The 24,576-nt window shown below is 42.4% G+C and overlaps 1 protein-coding gene across 1 annotated transcript; it reads right to left on the reverse strand.

Annotated features, from left to right (window-relative positions):
* Positions 1–362: 362 nt before the first annotated feature.
* On the reverse strand, positions 363–23,251 carry sema3ab (sema domain, immunoglobulin domain (Ig), short basic domain, secreted, (semaphorin) 3Ab). Its single transcript, XM_086208861.1, has 17 exons — positions 22,519–23,251; positions 15,916–16,076; positions 15,412–15,474; positions 11,491–11,610; positions 10,598–10,688; positions 9,734–9,853; positions 9,403–9,545; positions 8,075–8,189; positions 7,863–7,932; positions 7,625–7,769; positions 7,325–7,544; positions 7,139–7,230; positions 7,002–7,043; positions 6,337–6,494; positions 4,676–4,743; positions 2,971–3,116; positions 363–2,765 (listed from the first exon to the last, which is right to left on the reverse strand). Exons 1-17 carry the CDS (start codon positions 22,631–22,633, stop codon positions 2,238–2,240), a joined length of 2,397 nt encoding a protein of 798 aa, XP_086064987.1. The 5' UTR covers positions 22,634–23,251; the 3' UTR covers positions 363–2,237.
* Between the last annotated feature and the right edge of the window lie 1,325 nt (positions 23,252–24,576).

Raw genomic sequence — 24,576 nt, forward strand, 5'->3', positions numbered from 1 at the left:
TCCTCTACTGTCTGAGGCACATCATTGTATACTGCTTTAGTATGCAATACACACTAAAATATGAGGCGCTTGAGCTGACTGATATGATCAGTTCATTAGCCCAGCTAATTAAATTATCAGTTCAGAGTACATAACTTATCCAGACATTAAAATGAATCCCAATATTGAGGACGAGCCATATTAGTTTCTAAGAAGTTGTTTGATATGAGAGCAGAAAGGTGCTCCGCAGTGTAATCTGATCATGTGCGTGAGTCTCCCTCACCACATGCTGCGTTAGGACATGGTGAATTAATCAAAAAATAGATTGAATAAAACCACCACTTTATGAAGAGACATTTATTAGATCAGTAGAATACATCATCATCATCATCATCATGCCAGAAAAGCAGCAGCAGCACTTCATTTCCTCAATCGCACCATATGTCCAAGACAGATGCAGGGAGGAACTCCATACGCTCTCGTCATAATGATGTCTTATCATATACTCATCACGGCTGAAAAGTTTCCACAACGATTGAAGCTGTTTGTCATCCTCCTCCTCCGTCACGGATGAAGCTCACACCAGACAAAAACTGATTTGTTGAAATGCTCCTCTGACGTTGTCGTGTTTTTAGTATTCTTGCTAACTTGTGTGCTGATGTTAACATCCACGTTGGCATCTTGTTTATATGATTTTTGAACACCTACCTTGGGAATTGTCAATTATACAGTTTTAGAATCCTACCAGAAATATTATGTACATCTTTTGAAATAGTTAATATAAGAACAGTGACAACATCAGACTAGTATATCATTGCTATAGCAAGACAGGAACCCTACAATAGTATTCACATGCACTAGTACACAGTGTTATACTTATTTAACATAGTATTTATATTTACATAATGTTCACAGCTACATTCCAAGTTTTTGTTTGTGTATGTGTTGTATAATAACAGTTATTCCCCCAAAAACTATTTTGTCAGTTAACATGCAGTGAAATGAAGTTTTGGCACTGCGCTGCTTGTGAAGGATCAGAGGCAATAAATCTGGAAGAGAAGGACAGTTTGTACATGGTGTTATTGCTCAGTGCATTTGATATGTAACTATTGACCGACATCGACAAATAACCCAAGGATATTTCCAGTCCTCTTACAGTATTTGTGATAATACACTTCGTTAAGAGATTGGTCCTATATTTCAGATAAATCCATAATGTGAAATTACAGATCATTCTAAGTAAGGGGGGGGGGGGGGGGACTGCACATCAGCAAATAGTTTCACAATGCACATAACTGTATATCAATAAATACACGTAGTGGGAAGAAATTGTATACAAAGTATAATCAAATCAGCACGGAATAACATTTCATGCACGGAGATCAAGTGGTTGGCTTGACTACCAACGTTATCGACACTGGAAGGAATCTGATGTCGCAACAAAAGAGAGAGAATAAAGTAATTTTTGTTTGGGAAGCTTATCTATGGCGTAGACACATAGGCTAGTATAAAATCTCCCTGTTCACAACTGTTCTAGACTTTTTCTTAAATACATCTCCATCAGGAGAAACGACGTAGAACCGCGAGCCATTCCCTTTCCTATGAGATGTCACCCAATACAGTATTTACACATTTAAGCTACATAGTTATATTTGTTGACAAGTGATGCTCCCAGTTTGTGCAGTGCTCGGGCATTTTTTTCTTCTTCTTTCTCATCTGTAACGTTAAATATTATGCTTTCCATGACTTATTTTGTGCTTATAGTTCCACTGCAAAGCCACTTAATCTCCAGGCTCTTCTGTATCATCTTGGTGTGGTAGAATGGAAATTCTCAGGTACCTCATGATTTTCACACTGACAAAGACTAGCATGCCATGAGACAATGTCATCAACGCAGCTATCGCAACATGGAGTCCGTCACGTCTATAGGGTGGCTTTGTATTTTCAGTTCTTGTGCTGTTTGATCCCTATATGCAGTTTTCAGGCCACAGAGGCCAGCTGAGATAATATGCTCCATCGTGGTACAACATCTTGTTTCCTGCAGTTCTCAGTGCTGGTCTACTGTCAACATGGCTGCCCACGCACAGAACACACCAGCCAGCTGATCAGGGAGGTAATAGGAGTCTAACTTTTGAATCCAGTCACTGTGGGAGGAGTCTCAGTATGAGGGGTGGGGAAATGGGTCAGTTCATCAAGGTTACACGATGACAACAGGGTGTGGTTTCAGGTTTTGGGTGTTAAAAGTCAGGATTTGTTAGTCAGACACTGCGGGGGGCCCTCTCCAGTTCGTGGGTCCTGCGGTTGCGTCCCTTCTGCCTCTCTTGCAGATGTTTCCACTTGGCTGCCAGCCCTTGTGCGTGCATATGGCTGTGACTGTTCACCACAACCTTCTGCTGTTGCTGGTGCATTTGTACTTGCTGCACCAGGTGAGCTTTCTGCTTCTTATGCTTCCTCTCTCGCTTCCAAACCTGCTCGCAGAACTCATCCACACTGTTCAGAGTCGGGTGATTGACCAAAGACAGGAAGTCTCTGTACCACAGTTTCTGATTATGAGTTTCTCGTGGTGAAGAAAGGTCCTGGACAGGGGAACTGGCAGTTGCCTCTTCGTTACGATTGAGCAGATCATCAAGGTGCTCAGTATCGATGACTTCCAAGGTCACCTTGAGAAGGGTTTGCATGAAGCCGTGCTCCACAGCCTGACACAGATAGATGCCAGAGTCCTTCTTGTTAAGCATGCGAATGAGCAGGCCCTGGTCGGTGGGGGTGAAACGTTCCTCCAATTTGATCTACAGAAATGAAGTATAAAAACAGACATTCAGCTTAGCTGACCAGCGTTGTCTGACTCATGTTCTGGATTCTTGATTAACAACGACACAAACTAAAATTTGAGTGTCTGCCTGCTTGGAAATGTACGACATCATCATTATGAAGCACCACCAGCTCTTGCAAATGATAAAAGTCTATTTGTGTGTGTGCTGAAGTGGTGCCGACCTCTTGTTTGTGGTCATCAGTAGAATGCTGATACTGCCAGTAGGTCAGAGCTCTCTGAGACTTCGGGCTGCACTCGAGGAACGTGCTGCTGTTCTCCACACCATACACAGTTTTATCCAAGAGAGTCTTCTGTCCGCTGAGTTCATCTAGACGAGCAATCAACAGGACTTTAGTCACAACTTGAGTCAATGATTTCTGTTGTTTGTTGCTGGTTTAGTCAGCAGTGGGATTCAGTGTCATGTCATTAGAAATAGACATCTCTCTATAACCAACTCAGTAGTTTTCATGATTTCTTGGTTGTTAAAGCCCAGGTGTTCCTTCCCTTTATGGCTGTTTCAGTAGATTAGTTTGTCCCATTCTATCTGTTCTCTAATCACATCCGTTTATTTTAAGAATAGGCATCTCGGAGGAGCTTATTTGTGGAAACAGGCTGTAATAACATCTGTCTTTCACTCATCTAATTTTCCATGATGTGGGGGCATTTGCTTTGCTTTAATTGATACAGATCAAACCACAGTAAAATGCTTTTGGACCGTGTTACAAATGTTTTCTCACCAAACACAACTCAGATTTATTTCAGCACAGTGGATAACTAAGTTGCTTTGTTCGTAAACAAACAATGTTCGTAGATGCTACTAGATTCTACCCTTAGATTGTCAATAGAGTAACCACATGCCACTGCTGAGAATAGCAGAAACAAACGTGCCACTGCCAGCCTGAGACACTGGGAAGAGGCAGGAGACACTGGCTGCTGGCACTCATTAGCTTGTTCTTTTGTGGCAGTCAATGTGGATGGTAATGACATCACAGTCAGTGTTCACAGAAGCGTAAGCACAGAAGAGTTAGCGATATTTTAACCTTTGTTGACTTTGTTGCAGTGCAGCTGAGTACTCTGTATATTTGCCTGATTTACTAATTTTCTGTTGTCAAGCAACAGAAGTGTACAACAGTGTTTTTACTGGAGTGAAGCTGTGTAACTAGCGACATCTGTGTTTGAACTGATCGCTCATATACAAGATTAAAAGCAATTTAAGGCTAGCTGAAGTTAACTTAGCCAATGCTTTCAATGAAAGTGTATGCAAGTGGGTTTTGTAATGTTAGATTCTGTAGTAAATGTAACTTTTCTGTCCACCGAATACATTAATATTCGTTTGTCCCTCAGTTTATCCTTTTCTTTACATATCGCCGTCTAGAAACTTTGCCCAGACTGCACAAGAATTGCTGCAAACTTCATTTGCCACAACAATGAACTAAATGGATAATTAGTTGAGTGCATTTTTTGTGCTAGCCTGCAGTGTGAGACCGCTAACAGCGCTGTAGAGTGGAGGACTTGGGGACAGAGAGGGGGATTTACAGGAATCCTGACTGTGTTAATTATAAACTTCACATGTTCCAACTCTACTGTCTATCTCCACACCAGCAGAAAGACCTTAAAACAGACAGACACACAACATTACACACTTTCAACCATGTGCTCTAGTCTTTTGATCACCTCAGGGAAGGCCACTGGCTTTGAACATGGCTTTGTTCAAAGCAGAATTAAATTCTGAAAACAAATAAAGCTCAGTTGGCCAAGTCACATGCTCAGCTTGTTATTTGCTTCAAATGACGATATTGGTCATCAGTCATAGTAATGATGTCTGAAGTAAAACCAGTTGCACCATATTTTATTAAATCGATTTTCATCGTAGTTTTTTTTATGTACCGTGGTGTTGCAGATCTGAACACTGTGTGAGTGGGTCTCCATTCCTGATATCTTGTCTCCTCGTTCTCCTGCAGAAACAGAGACATCAGAAGACATATTGAAATGTTTTTAACTCTGTGTGTAAATATGTGTGAAGAGGAAGTGTGTGTGTGTGTGTGTGTAGGTGTGAGTTTGAGCGTGGTTTGGATGAGCGTGGTTTGGATGCACCGCTATCATAGAAGCCAACACAAATAGATAAACTAAGTACAGGCAGCCCACAGAATCATAAACTACTTTAATTATAGGGTTTGTGACAGAGGAATTTCAACCTAATCAATGTCATCTCTGCTTTGCAGAAGATTTTAAATTCAACAAACATGATCCTAAAGATATTTTCTGTAAACAACAATTGAACAAACTATGAAGACACAAGGGCAAGTTGCTAAATTCACCCCCTCCTGGTCTGACCCAGCGTTGGGCTGTTGGTAATATAGCTCTGACTGAGTTCAGTGAGGAACATGAAGCTTACATTTGTTCAGCCAGCTTTCAAATCAATGAGCCCCCTGGAGCTATGAGGCTGCATCGTTAGGGCACACAAACACACATATACAAAGATCAAACCGCTACACAAGCTAACCTCTAACACCTACTTCACCTCCGGCTCACCCAGACAACCTCATCACTGACATCGGTTCTCATTTACTTGCTTTCTGGTAGAAATACGACCCAATAGCTTCAGGGGTTCGGCAAATATACAAAGACTGCACTATAAGTGTTCCCTACTGCAGTCTGGCTGCATGTGTCCTCAATCTTTATATGAAAACCACTCGATCCGATCGGAGGACTCCTAAGTGATGTCTGTATGTTTAACAAAAGTCCTTCCTAAACAAGAATGATTCAATCATACACTCCACACTCATGTTTAAATCTAAAGCAGGCTGCTGTTACCCAAAGGACAAATGGCTTATACAGCCTCTGTATAGATGTGTGTCATCCATTCTCTTCATATTAAACACAAATGCTGACAGTGGAGAATGTATTGATTCATAATCAATGGACATAACTGCTCCGATGTGTTATAATAAACACCAGAAATTACAGTATTAGAAGATTGCTTTGCATCATGGAGCAAGTGGCTCCGCCCCCACCCGCTAATCTTGTGACATTTTGAGAACATTTTGGAACAGCCGTGCTTCTTTCGAGTTCTGGAGGGCATTAACTTTCAAGGAACATTCAGCATGTGAAGAGAATTACAGTACTTTGGAGAAAGTATCTGTATATCAGATGCTCCTTCCAGGGGAAAAAGTTTCCGTTTAATGTCACCATACCGTGTAGGTTCTGAAAAAGGTCTGTGAAAATATACTGTAGCATACTCAACTACATGGAACATCCTCTCCAAACCGCCCGCGCAGGCCAAAACTGGCCCCCCCAGCAATGACATCTGTCCACTCAGATAATTTTTTGATGGTCAATATCTGTAAAGGTTCAGAACATTCCTAACCTTTACAGAACCTTTTCAGTAAAGTGACTTGGGTTCCTCAGGTCATTCCCTTGCACACCGATGAGCATCACAGGTACTTGTCCAGTGTTCTGAGGTGCTCTGACATGGTGTTGAAGGTGTAGCACACAGTTTCACACAATCGCATCGTGACCAGTATGATTGCAGGCTGTGTGTTGAGTACCTTTTAGCCATGGGGAAATATCTGGAGCACTCGGTACCATCCCATGCACAGTAAGGATCCCTGGCCAGGCAGCATTCAGCGCAGGCTTTCCCATAAACCTCACAGCGATGCAAAGGCATCTGGGACACACCGATATCTGAGCCAAGGTACAGTTGTTGCTGCAGACAGAGGAGGAAAACAGCTTTGGCTATGAGATATTTAATGGTATTTACATTTGTGTAGGTAGTCTGTGCTCTGAGTGATGCACCTATTTTTCAGCCCAGTTCTGTTTTTGAAAGTTAAGCCAAAATAGGAGTCAGGAATGTGAACGGACTCCCCGACTCCCCTATCTGTCAGTTAGCTGTCTACCTGTGTCTCTCCCTCTCACTCAAGTTGGTGAGCTGACTGTTTGACTAAAAACCAAATATCTGACACTCAGGCGTTTTCTGTTTTGGCCTAAAGTGGAGAAGCTACGTCCAATGAAACGGTGACTAACAAGTAATTCAGTTAAATCTGATATTTTTGATTCTTCGTGGATAAATGATGGGATTTTTTTTTTGGACAGCACCATATTAAACATTTAAGCCACATCAATAGGTCGTATGTTTAAGATGATGATTTTTGGTGCATTTTACTTTTGCTAGAACTGCTAATCTTACTGCTTGGCTACAATTGATCATTAGTACCTGTTTGGTTGACAGTTCCATTGCTGTTATGGCTGTTGGCTTCTGCAAGAAACAATTGTGAAAGATTAAAAATAACTCACTGATGCCACGTTATCTTTTATTTAGAGAAGCAGTAACGTAGTGAAAGAATAACCCACTCTAAAGACGGTCATCTCCTCCAGCAGGACTTCCTCCAGGTCGTGCCAGGAGCCTCTGGGAATGGATACCACTTTCAGAATTGTCCCCATGTCTAGCGCACAAAGACAACACAGTTAATATCTTTCTATGATTACTTGCATCACAGATTAAATGTTTCATTTCACTTGTGCAGATGCATAAAGTACCTGTGCCAATGAACATGACGTCATACTGCCCGTCTTCAGCTTCTACTTTGTCCACCACTATCTGGGTGAACTGATAGTCCACATCTGTTTTGACGATGATGGGTCCATTGTTGATGGGGTAGATGGGGTTGAACATGGCTGGATGGGCTCTAGCAAAGGTTACAACTTCATCAGGTAGGTCCTTGGTTGTATCAAACCCACCAAATGTCTTGCTTGGACACTGAGAAGAAAAGGTGAATTATTTTAAGAGTTACACTGAAAAAACAACAACTTGAGGCCCTAGTCAAACGAAAAACTTACTGTGCCAGGTCGTGGGTAAGGAACACGTCCCTGGAAGGGCACCCACTGATAGTTTGGCCCATCTCTATGGGCGTAGGGGCCCAGAAAGACCCTCCTAATGTCTGTCATGCTGTACATGCACACAGCTGAACCTTTAAAGATGTTGCTAAAAGAGTGACAAAGAAAAAATTGTCAGGTTCTTGGTCAAAAGTTGTCACACCTTGAGAAGCTGTGGTAAAGAACATTGCAGCCGCAGTACCTGGAAGTGGTGAATACTCCATAGATGATTGGGCTCTTTGGATCCTTGGTGCTCATGAGGAAAACATCCTCTAAAGCCAAACAGAGGGTGGTATATGTGTGTATGTATATATATAAATATCACAGACCAATCCTCCTCTCAACAGATGGTATTGTATTTTCTGCAAGTAATGCGTGAAACACATTTAATACACAAGAGGAGCAATCACTCACGTAGTTCATCAAAATGTGTGTCGATTCCATTGCTTCCTGGCACAGAGCAGATTAGCCGGGCCTTCAAGAAGGTTGTCCACTTATTGACCAGACTCCTGTGACCCCCGAGGTCGTTCTGTCGGTCAGATCAACAGTTTACTTCTTCTAAAAATATCAATAATTTTCCTTCATTTTCTAAAGTCATATTTTTAACCTTTTCCAACTTACGTATAATGGTATTTTGTACTGAAACCTTTTTGCAAGTATTCATGTGGTATGCATGAGTCTCATAGAATGGGGGGGGCATATTTCATACTCAACTGCTGAGCTGGAATATAAACTTCATTACCCCTCTGGGTAAAAAAAAAAGTATTCTCATACTGGTCATGAAAGTTGTCCAAACTGCCAGCAACTTTTAAGTTGCTGATGCAGAGAATGTATTGGGACAGAGTGTACTAAAATGATCTATCAATATGTTTTGATTCTGATACATTTATCAGGGAGACGATCAGGAAAGATTGGATGTGAAGCGATTGAAATTTTTTTTCTTGAAGATTTTGTCAGCAATGTGTATCTCTTAAAAAAAAAAAAACTGCAGTCAAACGGCAACAAGTTTCATTTCCTTTTCAGGAAAAGTATCTCTGTTGTAATTGATAGTTTTTACAATGTGTTGTTAAAGATTTCCTCTAAAGTAGGATTATGCAACATATCACACAAAACTAGAGGCAAGTTCTGGCTCATAAAAACCTCTCCCATTCGGTGCTGATTTACAACAGCAAATTTCAAGGGGTCCAAAACTGCGTTGGCCAAAATTAATACAGAATCCCTCATAATAGCTGGTTAGTCTTTTGTTCAGCAAAGCAGATTCCTGACATTTTGGGCAACCAAGCTGTTATGAAAGAAGCAGGATAGGCCGTTAAATGAAAGTCGTGGCTGGACATCACAGTGATCTGCCGTCAGCCCCACGGACTCCTGCTTGAATTGTTAAATCTTGGTTCAAAACCAGCAATTTAACATAACCGTGCCCCGGAGCTGGAGGGCCGTACCAGGCCCCGTCAGTGCTGCCACTGACAACATCTTTGCCTCTCAAGTTCAGCTGACATTTAACATTTCTCTCAGGTTTCTTGTGTGTGTGTGTGATTGTACCGCACACAATAAAGCCCACTCCTCTATGGATGCTAAATATAATCTCAGATAACAGCCTCTGAAAGCTTCCATTATGAAAGCCACTCAGACACCTGTCAAGTGTCTTTCCAGATACAGAGGCTATTCCACATATTGTGTGTGTGTGTGTGTGTGTGGCTCTCGTGTTGTGTCTAAATCAGATATGTGGCTAAGTGAATGCCTACTTTGCAAAGTTGACCGATACGAGCATGTGTGGCTTTCCCAGCGTGCTCTCCATCCATAGCATTCTCTCTGAAGAACAAGTAGATTTTATCGTCTTCTGGGTTGTCGCTCTCTGGAATCAGATGAACGCCAACAAACCTGGGATCTGCAATACAAAGTTAGGTGACATATCGACAGATTATAAAAGTCTCAAGTCTCAAGCGTCAAGCAGGAAACGTGGTTAAATTAAAACAAGTATTCATAAAAATCCCTTTTACTGTGTACATAGGAGACAAAATAGCAGTAAGAGCAGACGATGAGTCAGTCAAAATCAAATAATAATCAAACGTCTACCATTGAGCCAACGGGAATCATGTTGCTCCGTCCTGATTGGATGATGTTTTCCAAGAGTGCGGAAGATGGCAAAGTCCCGCCCCATGAAGTCAGCTGATGTCCCAGCATAAAGCTCCCCATCTGAGAGCAGGACAAATGAAGTGAGTTAACGTAGAAACACAGGATTAGAGGGAAACTATCTCTCCCGTGATGCAGGTGTGAACGTCCGGCGGAATTGTTCAGGGGCTTAACTGTACATGAACAGACTGTGAGTGACGTGAGCAGCGTCAGGAGAGTGAAATTGACATTAAAACAGTAGGCAGGACCGAGAACAGAGTGAGGGAAGGATGAACGGATGAAGGAACAAATGAGGAGGGACAGGACAGAGGTGTCAGACAGGGGGGAGTACATAATAACTGAGAGGAGAAAGGGGAGCGGAGATGAGGAGCGATGGGCTGGAAAATAGCCATCTGTTAGGTTAAACGGTGTGATAAAACACAATGTGACTGGCGAAAAATTGGGGGTGGACCAGAAAGTCACAGGGTTGTGCTTTATTTGCCAAAAACTCTGAATTCAAAGTAAAAGCTATTAAAGTGTCATCTGTTTAAGACACACACACACACACACACACACACACACACACACACACCCTGCACTTAAAGGAGGTATATTAAGTTTACAGTGGTGCCAATGAGGGGTTCGGTGTTTAAATCCCAACTACAAAGCATATCCTCTTGTAATGAATGACAGGACCGCCCTTTACACTTTTTTTTTTTTACTCCGTTTAAATATCTGCTCAAATGAAAGAGAAGGGCAAAGGGGTGTTTTCAGGACTCCCTGGTTGAGCACAAACAGACCTGCACAGGGGTTCTGGTCTCAACTCACCAATTAGCATAGATGCAGTGAGCAGCCTGGGATCGTAGGGACTTTTTCCTCTGCCGTTTTCGATGTGAGACTCCAGTCTGAAAACGCTGTCCTGGACAAGACAGACAGACAGACAGTCACGTGACATGTCATAGACAGGGGTTCAGGTTTGTTTTGGCGGGAAAAAGAGAGTTCCTTGCATGTACATGTAAATCATCCTGACGTCTGGCCAGCATATCATGATAGCCAGGTTGGGATCAGTTTGAGTCGGAGGGAAAGGAAAGCACACTGTGGATTTATTTCTTTAAATGCTCATCATTAAACGTTGAGCAGTCAAAAATTACGCCGTAAAACTGTAATTTAAGCTGAACGTATTTTATGCTGATTTATAGAAATAATAATTAATAGTGTAGTCATCAATAATTAAAGTAGATACAGCACCTAAATAACTCAGCATGTTTAAACCATCTTTCCACTGACGTATATCGTGCAACGGGAACGGACTGGGATTGAAAACAATAAATCTCATAACTCTCCAGTGACCTTGAGGCTCATGCAGACGCCTGAGACATTCTCTGCCTCTAATTGTCTGTAAAGATCAGTCTGATGTAAAGGAAACACATTCGTAAGTCTGACTCATTTGAAAGAGAGAAGAGTTTCATTCTCTCCCTCTCTCTCTCTCTCTCACACACACACACACACACACACACACACGTACACAGCAGTTCCATATTAGAATGATGAATGGGAAATAGTGCTGAAACCCTGTATTTAATTTTCCATCTCATTTTGCTGAATGAAACCTTTTTTATGGACTCTGCGAGTCCTGTATTCATGTACTTGGCTGGACATGGTCCTTCACATCATGCAAGATTGCGCTTGATAAGTGGAAACTGTGTCGTGGGTGCCTTTACCTCTGGTTTCCTTCCCACCTCCAGGTAGGCACACACAGGGTGGAAGGCACCTGTCCCACACACATAGAGGTGAGTCTGGTTGAAAGGCTGCAACACCTTGATGAAATTTGAACACTCCCTCTGATGGAGACAAAAAAAAACCCAGAAGAATCAGTGACATACTGATGACCATCACCACAAAAAGAAAACAAATATGGAAGCTATAACATTTCCTTTCATGCAACAGTTGTCCATGACATCAATTACTCAGCATAAGCACCGTGTTTGAAAGCATGTGGCTGGAATTAGTTTTTAGCTCGTGCGTGATAGCAAAACATCATTCTGGACAAGCAGGGATGTGACGGAAACAGGTGCTTTTATCCTATATTGAAACCAAAATTCTGAAAATGAGTACTTTCTTGTACTACCAGTGCCAGAGGTACTGTAAGCAACACACAGCAACAGGTCTGCTTGTGAGCAACACACAGCAACAGGTCTGCTCATGGATTGTGGAGAAAAGTACAGCTTTTGCAGCTGCAGCGTCTCTCTCTGCACACCACATATGCAGTATACATTGAGCTCTCCTCAAAGGAGCTACATTTTATTCCAGCACTCGCGATGGGGACTTTTACAGATGAAGACTGCTGATCAAACTTACCTAAATCCCCTCTTGTACAGACCCTTTATTTTTGAAGGTGTTGATTTCATTGCGCTATTTCAGACTGTTTCCTGGTATCAAAACCGCTATCGAGAAGCTCGTAATTTCAGTGGTATCGTCACGGTCTACCAAATTTCTGGTATCCTGACATCCCTACTGGACGTAGCAAGAGGAGGCAGCGGTGACTGTTGTCTGACTAAGGGCACTGCAACAGTTTCACAGCTGGGAAAGACGCAGTCATGACAGGGGGTGTATTTGAAAATGAAGGTTCGCAAACGGGCCCAGCTTTAGCAAGGACGTCAAATTCCGAGATGGGGGGTGGGAAAACCGTGGACCGCATTTATTTCCAGTCACCAAATGTTTGTGTGTAGTGGAGGTTTGCTGGGTACATAACAGTAGTATAGAATAGTATTTATGGGCCAGCATTGTGGCTGACATTTTGATTTGATGACCTCATTGCAAGATCCTCTATAGATGCTCCATGTGAAAGTGGTGAATACCCAACCAAACCACGGAGTCCATGTGCAGGATAAAGGAACAGGATGTATAGAGGGAGATCTGTGATGATACGTCAGAGCACAGCTGACTGTAATCTACCGTAATTCCCCAGAGAACAGCCCGCTCCTCGGCACTATGCTGAGTAAGAATTCTGGAAATAACCCGATTAAGCATGACCATCCATGATCATCTGGTTATTTTCTTTCACATTACACCACAGCCCCGGTCTCCACCATGACACATAAAAATGCATCCGTCTTTCTCGTTGTCACATGACATCTGTCTTTGTTGGCTGCGGAGCTTTTGTTCAGCATAATTCTCCATGGAATTACTGTAAAATCCATAAAGGAGGGAGATAGGCTGCAGCCCGCTCGAGTCAACCACAATAACCCTCAACAAAATGCAGACCTAGGGTATATTATCCTGCTGTCAGGCTGCCAGGAGGAGAACAAAAGCGCTGTTCTTGATTTAGTCATCCACTTACCTCTTTTGTCTGCATTTTATTATAATACACTTATTATAATATTATCAGAAGATACTGAGTATTAGCATGAACTGTGGCTTTGATATTACTACTTATTACATGAACCCAATTAGACCTGATGTAGCATGTGGGTGACTCTCCCTCACGACCCGTGATGTGATGTCCGTGTAATTTTCGGGTTTTATTTATTGATGAGAAAACAAAACTTAATGAGCAGTAAGGAAGGAAAAGACAAGTAAGGGTTTTTTTTTAGTATTGCCTGTTTCCATCTGCTACAGATGCTGTATAAAGAAACATTTTAGTGATGGTTCTATAAAGTATTTTTCAGGTTTTTGGAGGTTATTTAGAAAAAAATGCCACTATATTTTTGAGTGTTTTTCATTCAAAATAATTTCATGGTTTATTTTTTAATATTTTAGTTTTATGAATTGCTTGGGAGCCGTATGGCAGACACATCAGCAGCACGTGCCTGAACAGATCTGACCTCAAATTAAACTGAGTGTGTGATCACATTAAAAAGGAGAGAGAGAGAGAATGACACCGCAAATTATACATGACTAAGTTCATCTGGCTTTACTGGGCCATCAGCAGCTTCACTTTATGGGAGTTTAGTTTCAGCAGCTGCCGTTCCTTTGATTTATTACTTGCTGGTTGTGTGAGTAAAAACTATTCATATTGCACGTAATAAAACACAGATTTTACTATCCGCACAACCTCTTCAGTTTGTTACCTGTGCTACCGTGTCACACCTGAATATTGGTCAGGATTGTCCGTGTGTATTTCTCATGAAGACTCAGTCGAGACATGTAAAGTAGTAATAATCATGTGGATATCACACTAAGCCAATGCCACGATGTGAACCTACATTGCTATAATTATATGTGATTTTGTAGACAGTCAGCGGTCAACTACACCACAGAAATCATCTGCCTCAGGATTTGTCTGTCTGCCTCTCGACATGTAATTTCTGAGAAACACTCTTTCCCCCGTCTTGTGTGTGAGCACATCTTTTATAGCCATCTATCTCTTTGCTTCATTACCAGATGTGTTTGCTTTCAGTGCGTCAGAGGGCATCACACTCCATCTCTCTCCAACTCCCTTTAATTCTCACCCTCCTCTGACTCTATAAGGGGTAAAGCGTCCCTCAGGGCACCTTATTCATCTCTGCTACAATGTTTACAGAAACCACACAAAGGTCTTCATGATTCCTCAAATCACTCACACCAAAGAGGTGAAGGGCAGAGGAGCTCGCCCTGTCCGGGACGGTACCCAAGCTGTGAACCGAACTGCAATGATTTTTACATTCCACTCCATCGCTGCAGGCTCCATCCGAGATTGAATTCATAACAAAGCTTGCGGGGAGCAGAGAGTGTGTTTACACGGTGTTTCACCACACAACACAAGAAACTCTAAAACTGTAACCAGTCACAGAGAGATGTGATGCTTGGCTTGTCATGCAAGGGTTGAGTGAGGTAAGGAGTCCAAAAAGAGCTTGGATCTTAAGATCACAAAATCAACTCTTTTTTTTTTTTTTTTTTAAGCTCTTAAACTCTACAGACATATTGGAGGTCAAGTTTCATTGAAGTGGTTTTATTTGGAGTATAAGTCCCAGATGACAGGGGATATATCCCAGCACTTGTGTCAAATGGTCGTAATCATGCCATTCTGAATCTGGTTTTGATGAAGATGTAAATCTCTTCATTAGTGTACTTGAAGGGAGTGAGTCAGACGGCGCGTGTCCATCCAGACCAGCCTCATGCTGTACAGTTCCTTGAACTTAATCGAATGAAATTCCCCTTTAAACACTGCAGATTTGATTTACAGGGAGTCTGGGCCATTTTGACATGGCCCCTGCAGTAATGGTTACCTTTTCAGGGAGGAGGAATTTATGATGTACAGTGCTTTCCAGGTCAACAGCACGAACCGAAAACATGGAAAATGACATGGGAACTGGGAGCAGCATGATCCCTGAAAATACTGGATATTATATAAACATAAAAATATTATTCATGCTTAGTGTATACCAGTAGAGTGAGGTCCTAGAGGCTTGAGAAGTGATTAAGGTCAAACGATGGTTTGCCCTGAGATTATGATGAGACCTATGGCGAGCTGTGTCCACATGACTGATTGTATACGTTGACACACTCCAACTAAAATTCCATTTACAAATTTATGCAATTTCGCGAATGCAAAATATGAGGTATGCTTTGAGACAGAGTTGCAAGAATTGCAAGAAGAACACTCTAAAACGTCATTGAGGGGATGGCTGAAAATTGCAAGATGAAGGGATTTCAGTCATTACCGAAAGATCTTTTCCTGCCCACTTGCATTCATCTCTTCTGGTGACAGATGCTGTCCAAGGGATCTGCAACACAGACAAGGATACCCAACATGAACGGAGTCAGTCAGTGGGCACAGCCACAATTTGTGTGTGTGTGTGTGTGTGTGTGTATATGTGTATATATATATATATTTATATGTATATATATGAAAGTTGAAGGGGTCACAATGCGATTTGTTATCCACTTTGTTTCAGTTTACTCCATTATTCATCCAGGTGAGCCAAGAGCAGCTAACATGCCTGGCACACCGTGTGATAGCGTGTGACAGCAGCAGTCTAAAATATTCATGAGGCACTTTTCTGTAGAAACAGAAAAGAGAATCCCGAGGTACACGAGCCCCTGATTGGCACTCTGGGTGGATATGCACACACTCAGGGAAGGTATTAAGTCGGCCAGACAGAATCAGACGCACAACCGTAGCTGTGCGTACAGTATGGTAGCAAACTGGCAGACAATGGTTTTACCTGTGCAAAGTCTTTGCTGATGTTGAGGAGATTGAACGAGAAGATGTGGTCCTTGGCTCCCACCACCAGTCTACCCTTCTCCTCATCCAACAGGAAGGTGTGGTAAGCCGAACTGTTGGCCAGGCCTTCAAATGTCACCAGGTTGTTCGACTCTAACATATCTGCAGCAAAAGGGGAAAGAAAAATTGTGATCAGCGTAATGGCAGCATGAAACAGATACTATTGGTATTTATTTCTATCTTTATATTTCCAGCGACTAAATGGAAGATAATATCCTTTGTTTTCGAAAGCTTTCATTTCCAACCGCAGAGAATTTCTGCAACCACAACTTCACCTTTCCATTGACTGTTCTGTCTGAGCTGTTGTTAAATGCCTCAGGCACTGACACTTCAAGGATCACTGCTACGCTTTGAGTGTCCACTAAATAAATCAGAATGAATGTTAGACTGTGTTGTTTTTTCTGTATATTCCTCCATTTTTTAAAGCCTACCTGCTAGTATTTTTACAAAATGCTTGATCCCTGTCTAACAAAACCATGTCAGGACTAGAGATCATTATACAGCCCAGCCAAGCAAAATAACTAACAGATAGTGTAGCAGCACTGCCAAGCTAAGCAGGTACTGCCAGCACTCGCAGCCAATGATCAAACTGTCTGCATGGGGACGTGACCTTGACCAGAGCAGCCATGCAGAACTTGGTAAGCGCACACTGGAAAACTAGGAGGAATATATAATGTGAAATTATGCTGCTAATATTCCACAGATGGAGCTGCAGGATTACACTTAACCACTGCAATTATTAGGACACAGAATATAGGCTGCAGCTTACGTTTGTCTGTGTAATTCAAGGGTCTGGCAATAAGGCAACATTTACTTTCACAGTGGAAATCTCATTTCCCTAACAACCAGTAAAAGTGACATTATGGCTATGGCATTATAACACCTTTTGTTTAACACGCGCGCGCGCACACGCACACACAAACATGCGCTCTTTCCTTCTCACATTTTGTTCTCACCCGCAATCTAACCACACTGTGACCCCCTCCCATTGACCACCCACACAAAAGGCTGGAAAAACCATGGAAGAGAAGCTCTCTCTTTCTCTGAGAGTAAATAACAAAAATACTCATGAATGTTTTAGCAGGGAGGATGCCCCCTCTCTGAAGTGTGTCAGAACCCGAGAGAGTGAGAAGCTAAAGCAGAGACTGTTTGAGAGAAACAAAAATTGGAGAGAAAAAGGCACAGCAGTGACCTGTGAAAGAACCTTTAATTCTAGAGGAAGTTTTGGATGCAAGCGTTGGCCATAAGGCTGTTGTCATGTTTGTTTTCACTGTTCAGCCACATGAATCTTTGGTTTCTTTGGATAAAAAAAAAAAAAAAAACAGATGAAAAAACATCACTTTAGACCTTGAAAGCTTTATCACTGCACACCTTAGAACCACAAACACGTCATATTTCACAGCAAAATCTTTACATTTTTCAACTGTGATAGAGGTTACCGTCCATTTGCGGAACAAAACGCAGGATTATGATGAATTAAATGCAAGAGGCAGGAGCTGGCGAAACCTGGCCCCCTGGTCACAGACATACTGTAAATTCTGGTGCATGCATGTGAACACAGGATGGTAATTTGTCGATGCTCTATCTTTACGATTATTATCTTGGTGACTTGGCTGGTTTGCGGTGCCTCAGCACTGATGGGAGTAGACAGTCTCCTCAACATAAACTCAGCCTGCAGGTACTCTTGACTCCGACGTCTTCTGAGAACTTGAAACCTGAATTTCACAGGGATTTGCAAGCACTCTTGTGGTTATAAAGAACAGATCAAGTGATAGTCTTGATCTTGTCATGAAATTGGACTGGTTGGAAATCTCAAAGCTTGTTGAGCCAAACTGTAAGCGACTGCTCCAGTGCTGTTGCATGCTTTCATTTGCACTAGAGTAGTTCCATTTTATTATTGGACTGCAAGGAACTCCGCCACCATGTTAAGGCTGAGAAAGAAACTCAAGGACATAAAAAGTTAGTGTGAAAGTATTGTTCAGCCCAGTCAGAAGCCTGCGTCCCAGATTTATGTTCCTCTGTAGCCATGGTGATCAATCATTAGTGGATCCACTGTAAGCCCTTCACTGACAGCACAATAACATCCGCCTGCTACCTCTGACCCTTTTTCACCTGCACCAAGGCTGTGTTGGTGTGTGGGAGAGAGAAAGACAAGAGATGGAAGATGGAGAGAATCCATCCTCCACATAGTATTTTTATGTTATTACTCAACAGAACTAGAAGAGATAGATTTGCTTTCACATAATTGCTACCAGGAATCCAACAACGCACAGACACACACTTACTGATGGATCCCCTGGGTCAGACAAGATGAAAGAATTCTTTTGGTCCTTTAAAAAAAACAAAACTGTTAGCAACGCAAAGTGAGTGTGTGTCAATTTATTGTAATTGCCTGCAGAAGAAAAACGCCTGTTTTACCAAGAGCGAAAAGGCACAACATCCCTGCGTACGAGAATGGAGAGTAGCATCACACACTCCCACCCACCATACACATGTAAACTGGTCTCTGGTTTGTCTATGGGAATAGTGTCCATGGCAACAGGCCATTCAAGAGAGACTACTGCTAAGTTATTAAAAGCTAATCGTCAAGAGACAAACGCACTCTACAGGTATTGTGTGTGTGTGTGTGTGTGTGTGTGTGGTGTGCACATGTGTGTTTATGGAGCATACTGGGATGTGTGTGTGTGTGTGTTATTGGAAAGAAACAGGATGTTTCTTGGACATGCTAATAGCCCCTGCATGTCTGAACCCATGTCCCCCCTCTGGTTAACTCTAACAGGTGGCCAAGCATTGACTTGGTTTTACTTTAACCTGCAACTTCCAACCAAATCCCTCTGTTTTTCTTTTTGTTTGTTTTGTTTTGTTTTTTACGCAATTGATACATAGCAACATCTACAGTACGACAAAGCTTTCAGGGTGATAATGTGTAAAACTTGTAATTTTGAGTGCGAAAGATGCAGACACCTCCACACAGACAGGCGTATAGAAATGGAAAGAAAAGATACACAACCTAACAGGTGTCAGCTGCCTTCTTGCTGAGTTTTTAACCCTTTCTCTTTTACTCAGTCGTGTTCGAGACACACGTCAATCTGCAATGGTCACTTTACACCAGCTGCTTTTTTTTGTCCACTTCCTCTTATATCCTGCCATAGTAAAACAGTTTTACTGGCCTTTCTTCCTTTCCCTTTTCACTCGCTCTCTCTTTCGCCACTTACATATCCTGTTACAATGAATTTGTGAGTGACAGAGTGAGCAGAGAGAGAGAGAAATGGAAAGTGAAGGAGAGGAAGCAGAGAAAGAGATGAGAGGGAAGATGGGATGGATGCAAAGAATCAACAGTCCCATGTGAGACTGATAAAAATAAACTCTTTTACCCTACATTCCCTTCGTCTTTCTCTTTTTCTTGACTGGAGGGCATAAAGTGCTTCCCAAGGAAAAGCAGAGACACGTCTTAACAATAACCCAAGTGTGGGCGTACCATATCTGTGGACACTGATGCTTGGTCCCACTAATGTGCATCTGACTCGCACGTTGAGAAAAAGTATCACACAAATAACAACAAAAAAACACACATGCAATGCAACGCTGCATGACTTTGAGTGTGTACAGTCACTGGCTCAGTCATGCACGGCCCCAGGAAGAAGCCCCGCAATTCTTAGCCAAGTCATCGTTCGGCGTCAAGCAGAAAACGTGCAAAGTGGCCTGTGTGAGGCGAGGTACTCACTGGAGTTTAGATTTCTCTTATGCGCGCCTCATCTCATCTTATCCATCTCTTCACTGGAGACATTTCATGGTTTCATGCACCTATCATCTTACTGTTGTCTTTAAAAAAAAATGCATAAATAGTGCACATAGTTTTTTTTTCAAAATATAATTCATGAAATGTAAATCAAGTGTAATGTAGAACAAAGTTCATTGTATCTTGAAAGGCACAGACATGACCATGCGACTTCCTATTTTGCATCTTGTCCCCACATTCTAAAAAAAAAAAGTCTAATTATGAATTTTGATATTGATTTCAGTTTTATTGTCTATACATAGATCACACCAGATCATATCAGCAGACTGAGCATTACACTGCAGTCACGACGGATGATGAAACCCCCCCCCAGCATACCTTTCAGTTCAAAGGGACAGGACTATTCAAACCCCGAGAAAGCTCTCTGAGTGTACAGGATACCTTCCTGTGGTCACTCAGGGCCATTCAGGGTTTAAACACAGGCACACGTACGGCAGAGAAATCCAACTCCGGTCTGAAGATTCTTAACATACACATGGATTAAAGCTAATGAAAGAAACTCCTCTCCTCTGATTTAAAGTCAATAAAAAACAGCACAGAAAAACCATGTTTTACCTCTAGGGGAAGAATTTGAAAGCTTCCCACTATACCCTCCCGTTCTTGGCTCTTCGTTGAATTTGCTTGTGTTTCTAGGTGCGTGAATTTTCCTGTCCATGTGTGGAAGCGTGCATGAGCTTGAGCTCAGAAAAAAAAGAGTGGACAGGTCAGAGAGAAGGAGTACTTTTGGCAGTACACCCACATCCAATAAAAGTCAAGCACCCTCACTTTTCCTTGCTTGACAGTAAACAACATGGCCTCCACTTCTTGTTGTATATCTCACTTTATACCCCAGAGGATTATAGTTTAACCTCATCGTGAGAATTGATTAATGTTGCTATGTATCATATGCGAAATTAATTCATTTACAGTGCTCCTGAGTGCTGTAAATCCATGGCCTCCTGCTACTTCATCATCACCCACTGCCTTAATTGTTGATACAGTTGGACCTTAGCTCATGTTTAGGTAGCCATGGGGTACCGTTGTTGTCTTTCCCCCTACTCCACTGCCCTTCTGCCCCCAACCCTCGCTTCTAAAGATCAGCTGGAGTCTCCTGGGGTCCAGCAGTGAGGTTTGGAGATATATGTCTAGTTGTTGGTCAGAAACACTGGTCGTATAACTATGTCAAGTGAAGAACTTTTACCTTGCTGCTGCAGCTCGAGATTCCTGCTTTCCAGATAAACACCTCCCTGCTGCGTTCACATGAGCGAATTCTTCGGGAGACTGGCTGCCTGCGTGCACATGGCACATTATTTTGGACACACGCAGATTTTCCTAGTATTGCATTTGACCTGTAGGGGTCATAGTTCTCTCACCTCCTAGTCCCATGTGTCACCAATAGGACATTCCTTAAGGACTGAACCTCTCAGACTGTCTAGGAAGGTATTTAATTCACTGCAGCGAAACCTCTGATTTCCCCCTTTTTTTCATGAGTGATTCTGATCCAACTTCACCTATCACAGGGGTAATAAATAATTTATATGATGATATAAATGATTCATAATGCAATAATCCCATGTCACTTGCTAAATGGGAACTACAGTTGATATTGTTTGATGAAATTCTACATAGGAAAAACATGTGCACCATGTTTTAGGCATCAAAATTGTGACGGTGGTGTATCCTTGACCTACAACAGCGATTGTGCCATATATTGTTCCCACCAGCCAAATGCAAATGAGCTCTAAAAGAAATGCAGAATGTGGGGACGGGAGCCAAATAACCAGGCTGCTACCTGGAGGTCCCACTTCTAATGGAGATATCACTGCATGGGCGTGTTTCCCCAAACTGACAGCATGTGGTTTTAACTGACTGATACGCTGACAGGTATCATTAGCTATCTACAGATGGCCGTGTAGTTGTGAGTGTGTGTGTCTGCGTGCGCATGCTTGTGTGTCTATAATTATGGATCTCCCAGTGCTGAGCGAGAAACATTTCTCTTTGAGAAAGCCATCTGCTGAAACAGACCTGCACCATTCATCCTGAGTATAATTACCATGCACTAAAGAACGGAGGGGAAAATGACATGCAGGGGAAAAAAATAGGAAATGGAGAGAGGGATAAATGACGCTCAACTGCCAGGGAGTCCGTGTCTGGCACCACTTTTCATAGCAAAACTGACAACAGCAGTTGATCAAATCAGGGACAGTGAGAGAGGAAGACAGAATCAGAGGCTGTAATGAGCGTACACCTACATTAGACCAGCACATTTAAGTCCTTAACTTTATCACAGAATAAACATGATCACAGTCCTGGTTAATTGTTTTACAGACCCCATGTTATTCTATAGAACACTGCTACTGGTTTTACTGGGAATAACGCATTTTTGCTTTTTTTTTCAGCTGAGAATGAAGATTAAATTGAACATAAAGAATTTGTTTTGAAAGGTTATCATTGTTAAAGAATGAAAATAAAAATGCAAAACTTTGATTACACGGCTGTTCAGAATGGATCTCAGCTATCAGGAGAAAATTATTTACAACAGATAAGCATGAATCTGTCACACTTCTCATGTGGACTTCACCTGACAAGCAAGAAAATTGAGATGCACTGTAAAGGAGCAGCATGCTTTCACAGGTAATCTGATCCTCTGTTGCTCATATACATACAGCCGAAATGAACACTTCTTTAGATGTCCGGATATTTAAATCTACACGCTCTCGAGGTACAGCTCGTTAATTCAGGACGAAACAGATGCAAGGAACTCACCTTTATATGAAAGTTTTAGCCGGGGAACATTGTTCTTGGTCTGGGCTCCACTGCCCCCTGTCATGAGCAGAACCACCCCACACAGCAGCACAATGCTGCCCCAGAGAGAGCCCATGGTCCGGAGGTGAGAGAAGGCAGAGCAGTACTTTCTATACACGCCTCCAGCGCCGTCCACCAGACACTGAGCGTCAGTCACAGATTTGGGTTACACTGGTAGAAGAAATTGTGATACACTAGTGGGTTAGTCCAGACTGGTTCTCAGCAGGTTTTGTTCCCTTCCAAATGAAAAAGAAACCCTTCCTTCTCCAGGGGTCAAAAGCCAGTCCAACTCCAGGGGAGATCGAACCTGCAAGATGAGTTGGGGGTTATGGGTCAATGTCACTGCAAGAAATCCTTTGACAACAGCAAGTCCAAGGTAAACTTCAGCAAACTAATACTAGAGGAGCACCATAGTAACGCTAGAAAGAGGGGCACAGTCATGGTCTAAGTGCCATCCTGTCCTGGTGCAGAGCATGCAGCTCTGTCTATTCCACCCTCCACATTCTAGCAGACTCTCAGACCTTCAGCCAAAGACAGAAAATAGGTCCAGTTTGTTTCTGCTGTTAATCCAGCCTGCGTCTCTGCACAATCTGTGTTAGCTCTCCCTCTCTCTCTCTCTCTCTCTCTCTCTCTACTTAACACTCCTCTGGACTTGTTCAGCTCCCCTCAGCACAGCTCTGCCCTGTCCCCACAGCACAAGGCACACAGTGCAACTGAGAACAGCTGAGGCAGACAGCGGAGTCAGAGAGAGGGAGAGAGAGAGAGAGAGGGAGGGAGAGAGGGAGGAGGATAGTGAAGAAAGTGCAGTGTAGGCGAGAGAAGGGGTGAGAGAGAGCATGAGAGAAAAGAAAACTGTGAAAGCAAAAGTAGAGGGCAAGGCGAGAGGTTAGAGAGAGCATGAAAACAGGAAAACAGTAGAGGATGAAAGCAGAGGATGTTGTGGATACTCGCCATCAGTGAGGAAAAGATTTAGAGTAGATGCAGTCAGTTTACAACCAATTTATGATAAGATACGACCTAAAAAACACCTTTCTAACACACTGGAATTAAATTAAAGTTATACAGGCCTCTTAAACCCTACTTCTCCTCGTGCTATTCCTCTAAGTCAGTTTATCCTTCTTAGGTCATTTTTTACAGGAAGAATCATATCAGTAATATCTGCTGGAAGCAAATGCCAGACTCTATGCCTGCAAAGAGACTACACCTCTGGCTTGCCATGCAAACTCTCGCTTACCTGAGACTGATGGATCAGACATGGCCTTGACATTACACTCTTGTAGCTCAGGCTTTCTACGGAACTGTCTGGACAATAGACAAATGCATCCGTTCAGTCCCATCTGTCTGGCGCCACTTATGTTTCAACAACAATCACATGGGTGGGAGCAAGAAAATTGCTTGAATGCAGTTATTTTCAAGAGTAACTTCATTTTGAGGTGAACAAGCAGTCTTGTATTTTAAAGTGTGATGGATTTTATTCTGAATTACAATAAAAGCTGGGTAATGAACAGGTTGAGTGCAAGTTCAACAAGTCATAAATGATTGCCTACATAAGATGACAGATGTTAATATACTCTCAAGCAACAAATTATGTTATCAAGCTTTCAGTCTTTCATCCACCTTTTACAACATGTCCAGAAAACCAGTGTCATAGTCCTAAATAGTCAGTCAAGCTTTGAGACAGACTGCTCGGCTACTCCATCATAGTCTAAAGGGGAGTTCCGTGTCTTTTCTCTCAAACCATCCCAAATGAGATGTCAATCTCTCTCTAAACAGCAGACCCTCGGTGAGCTGCTTCCTTCTCGTGGTGAATGATAATGACTTTAGTGGCCATGGGGTGGTTAAGACCTCTACCAGGCTGAATTTATCAGGATAAAGAGCCATCAGACAGTGGGAGGAGAGCTGAACTAATCCTGTGGTGAGTGGATGGGCCTCACGGTTATGCTAATGTAAGTTGGCGCTTGGAGGTTGCAGGGGGAATACTGCAGACTATCGGGAACAAGTGTCATGCCAACATCTCTG

This window comes from Aulostomus chinensis, chromosome 7 (assembly GCF_037954235.1).
Source record: "Aulostomus chinensis isolate RoL2024-O1b breed Wild chromosome 7, RoL_Achi_v1.0, whole genome shotgun sequence".
NCBI lineage: Eukaryota > Metazoa > Chordata > Actinopteri > Syngnathiformes > Aulostomidae > Aulostomus > Aulostomus chinensis.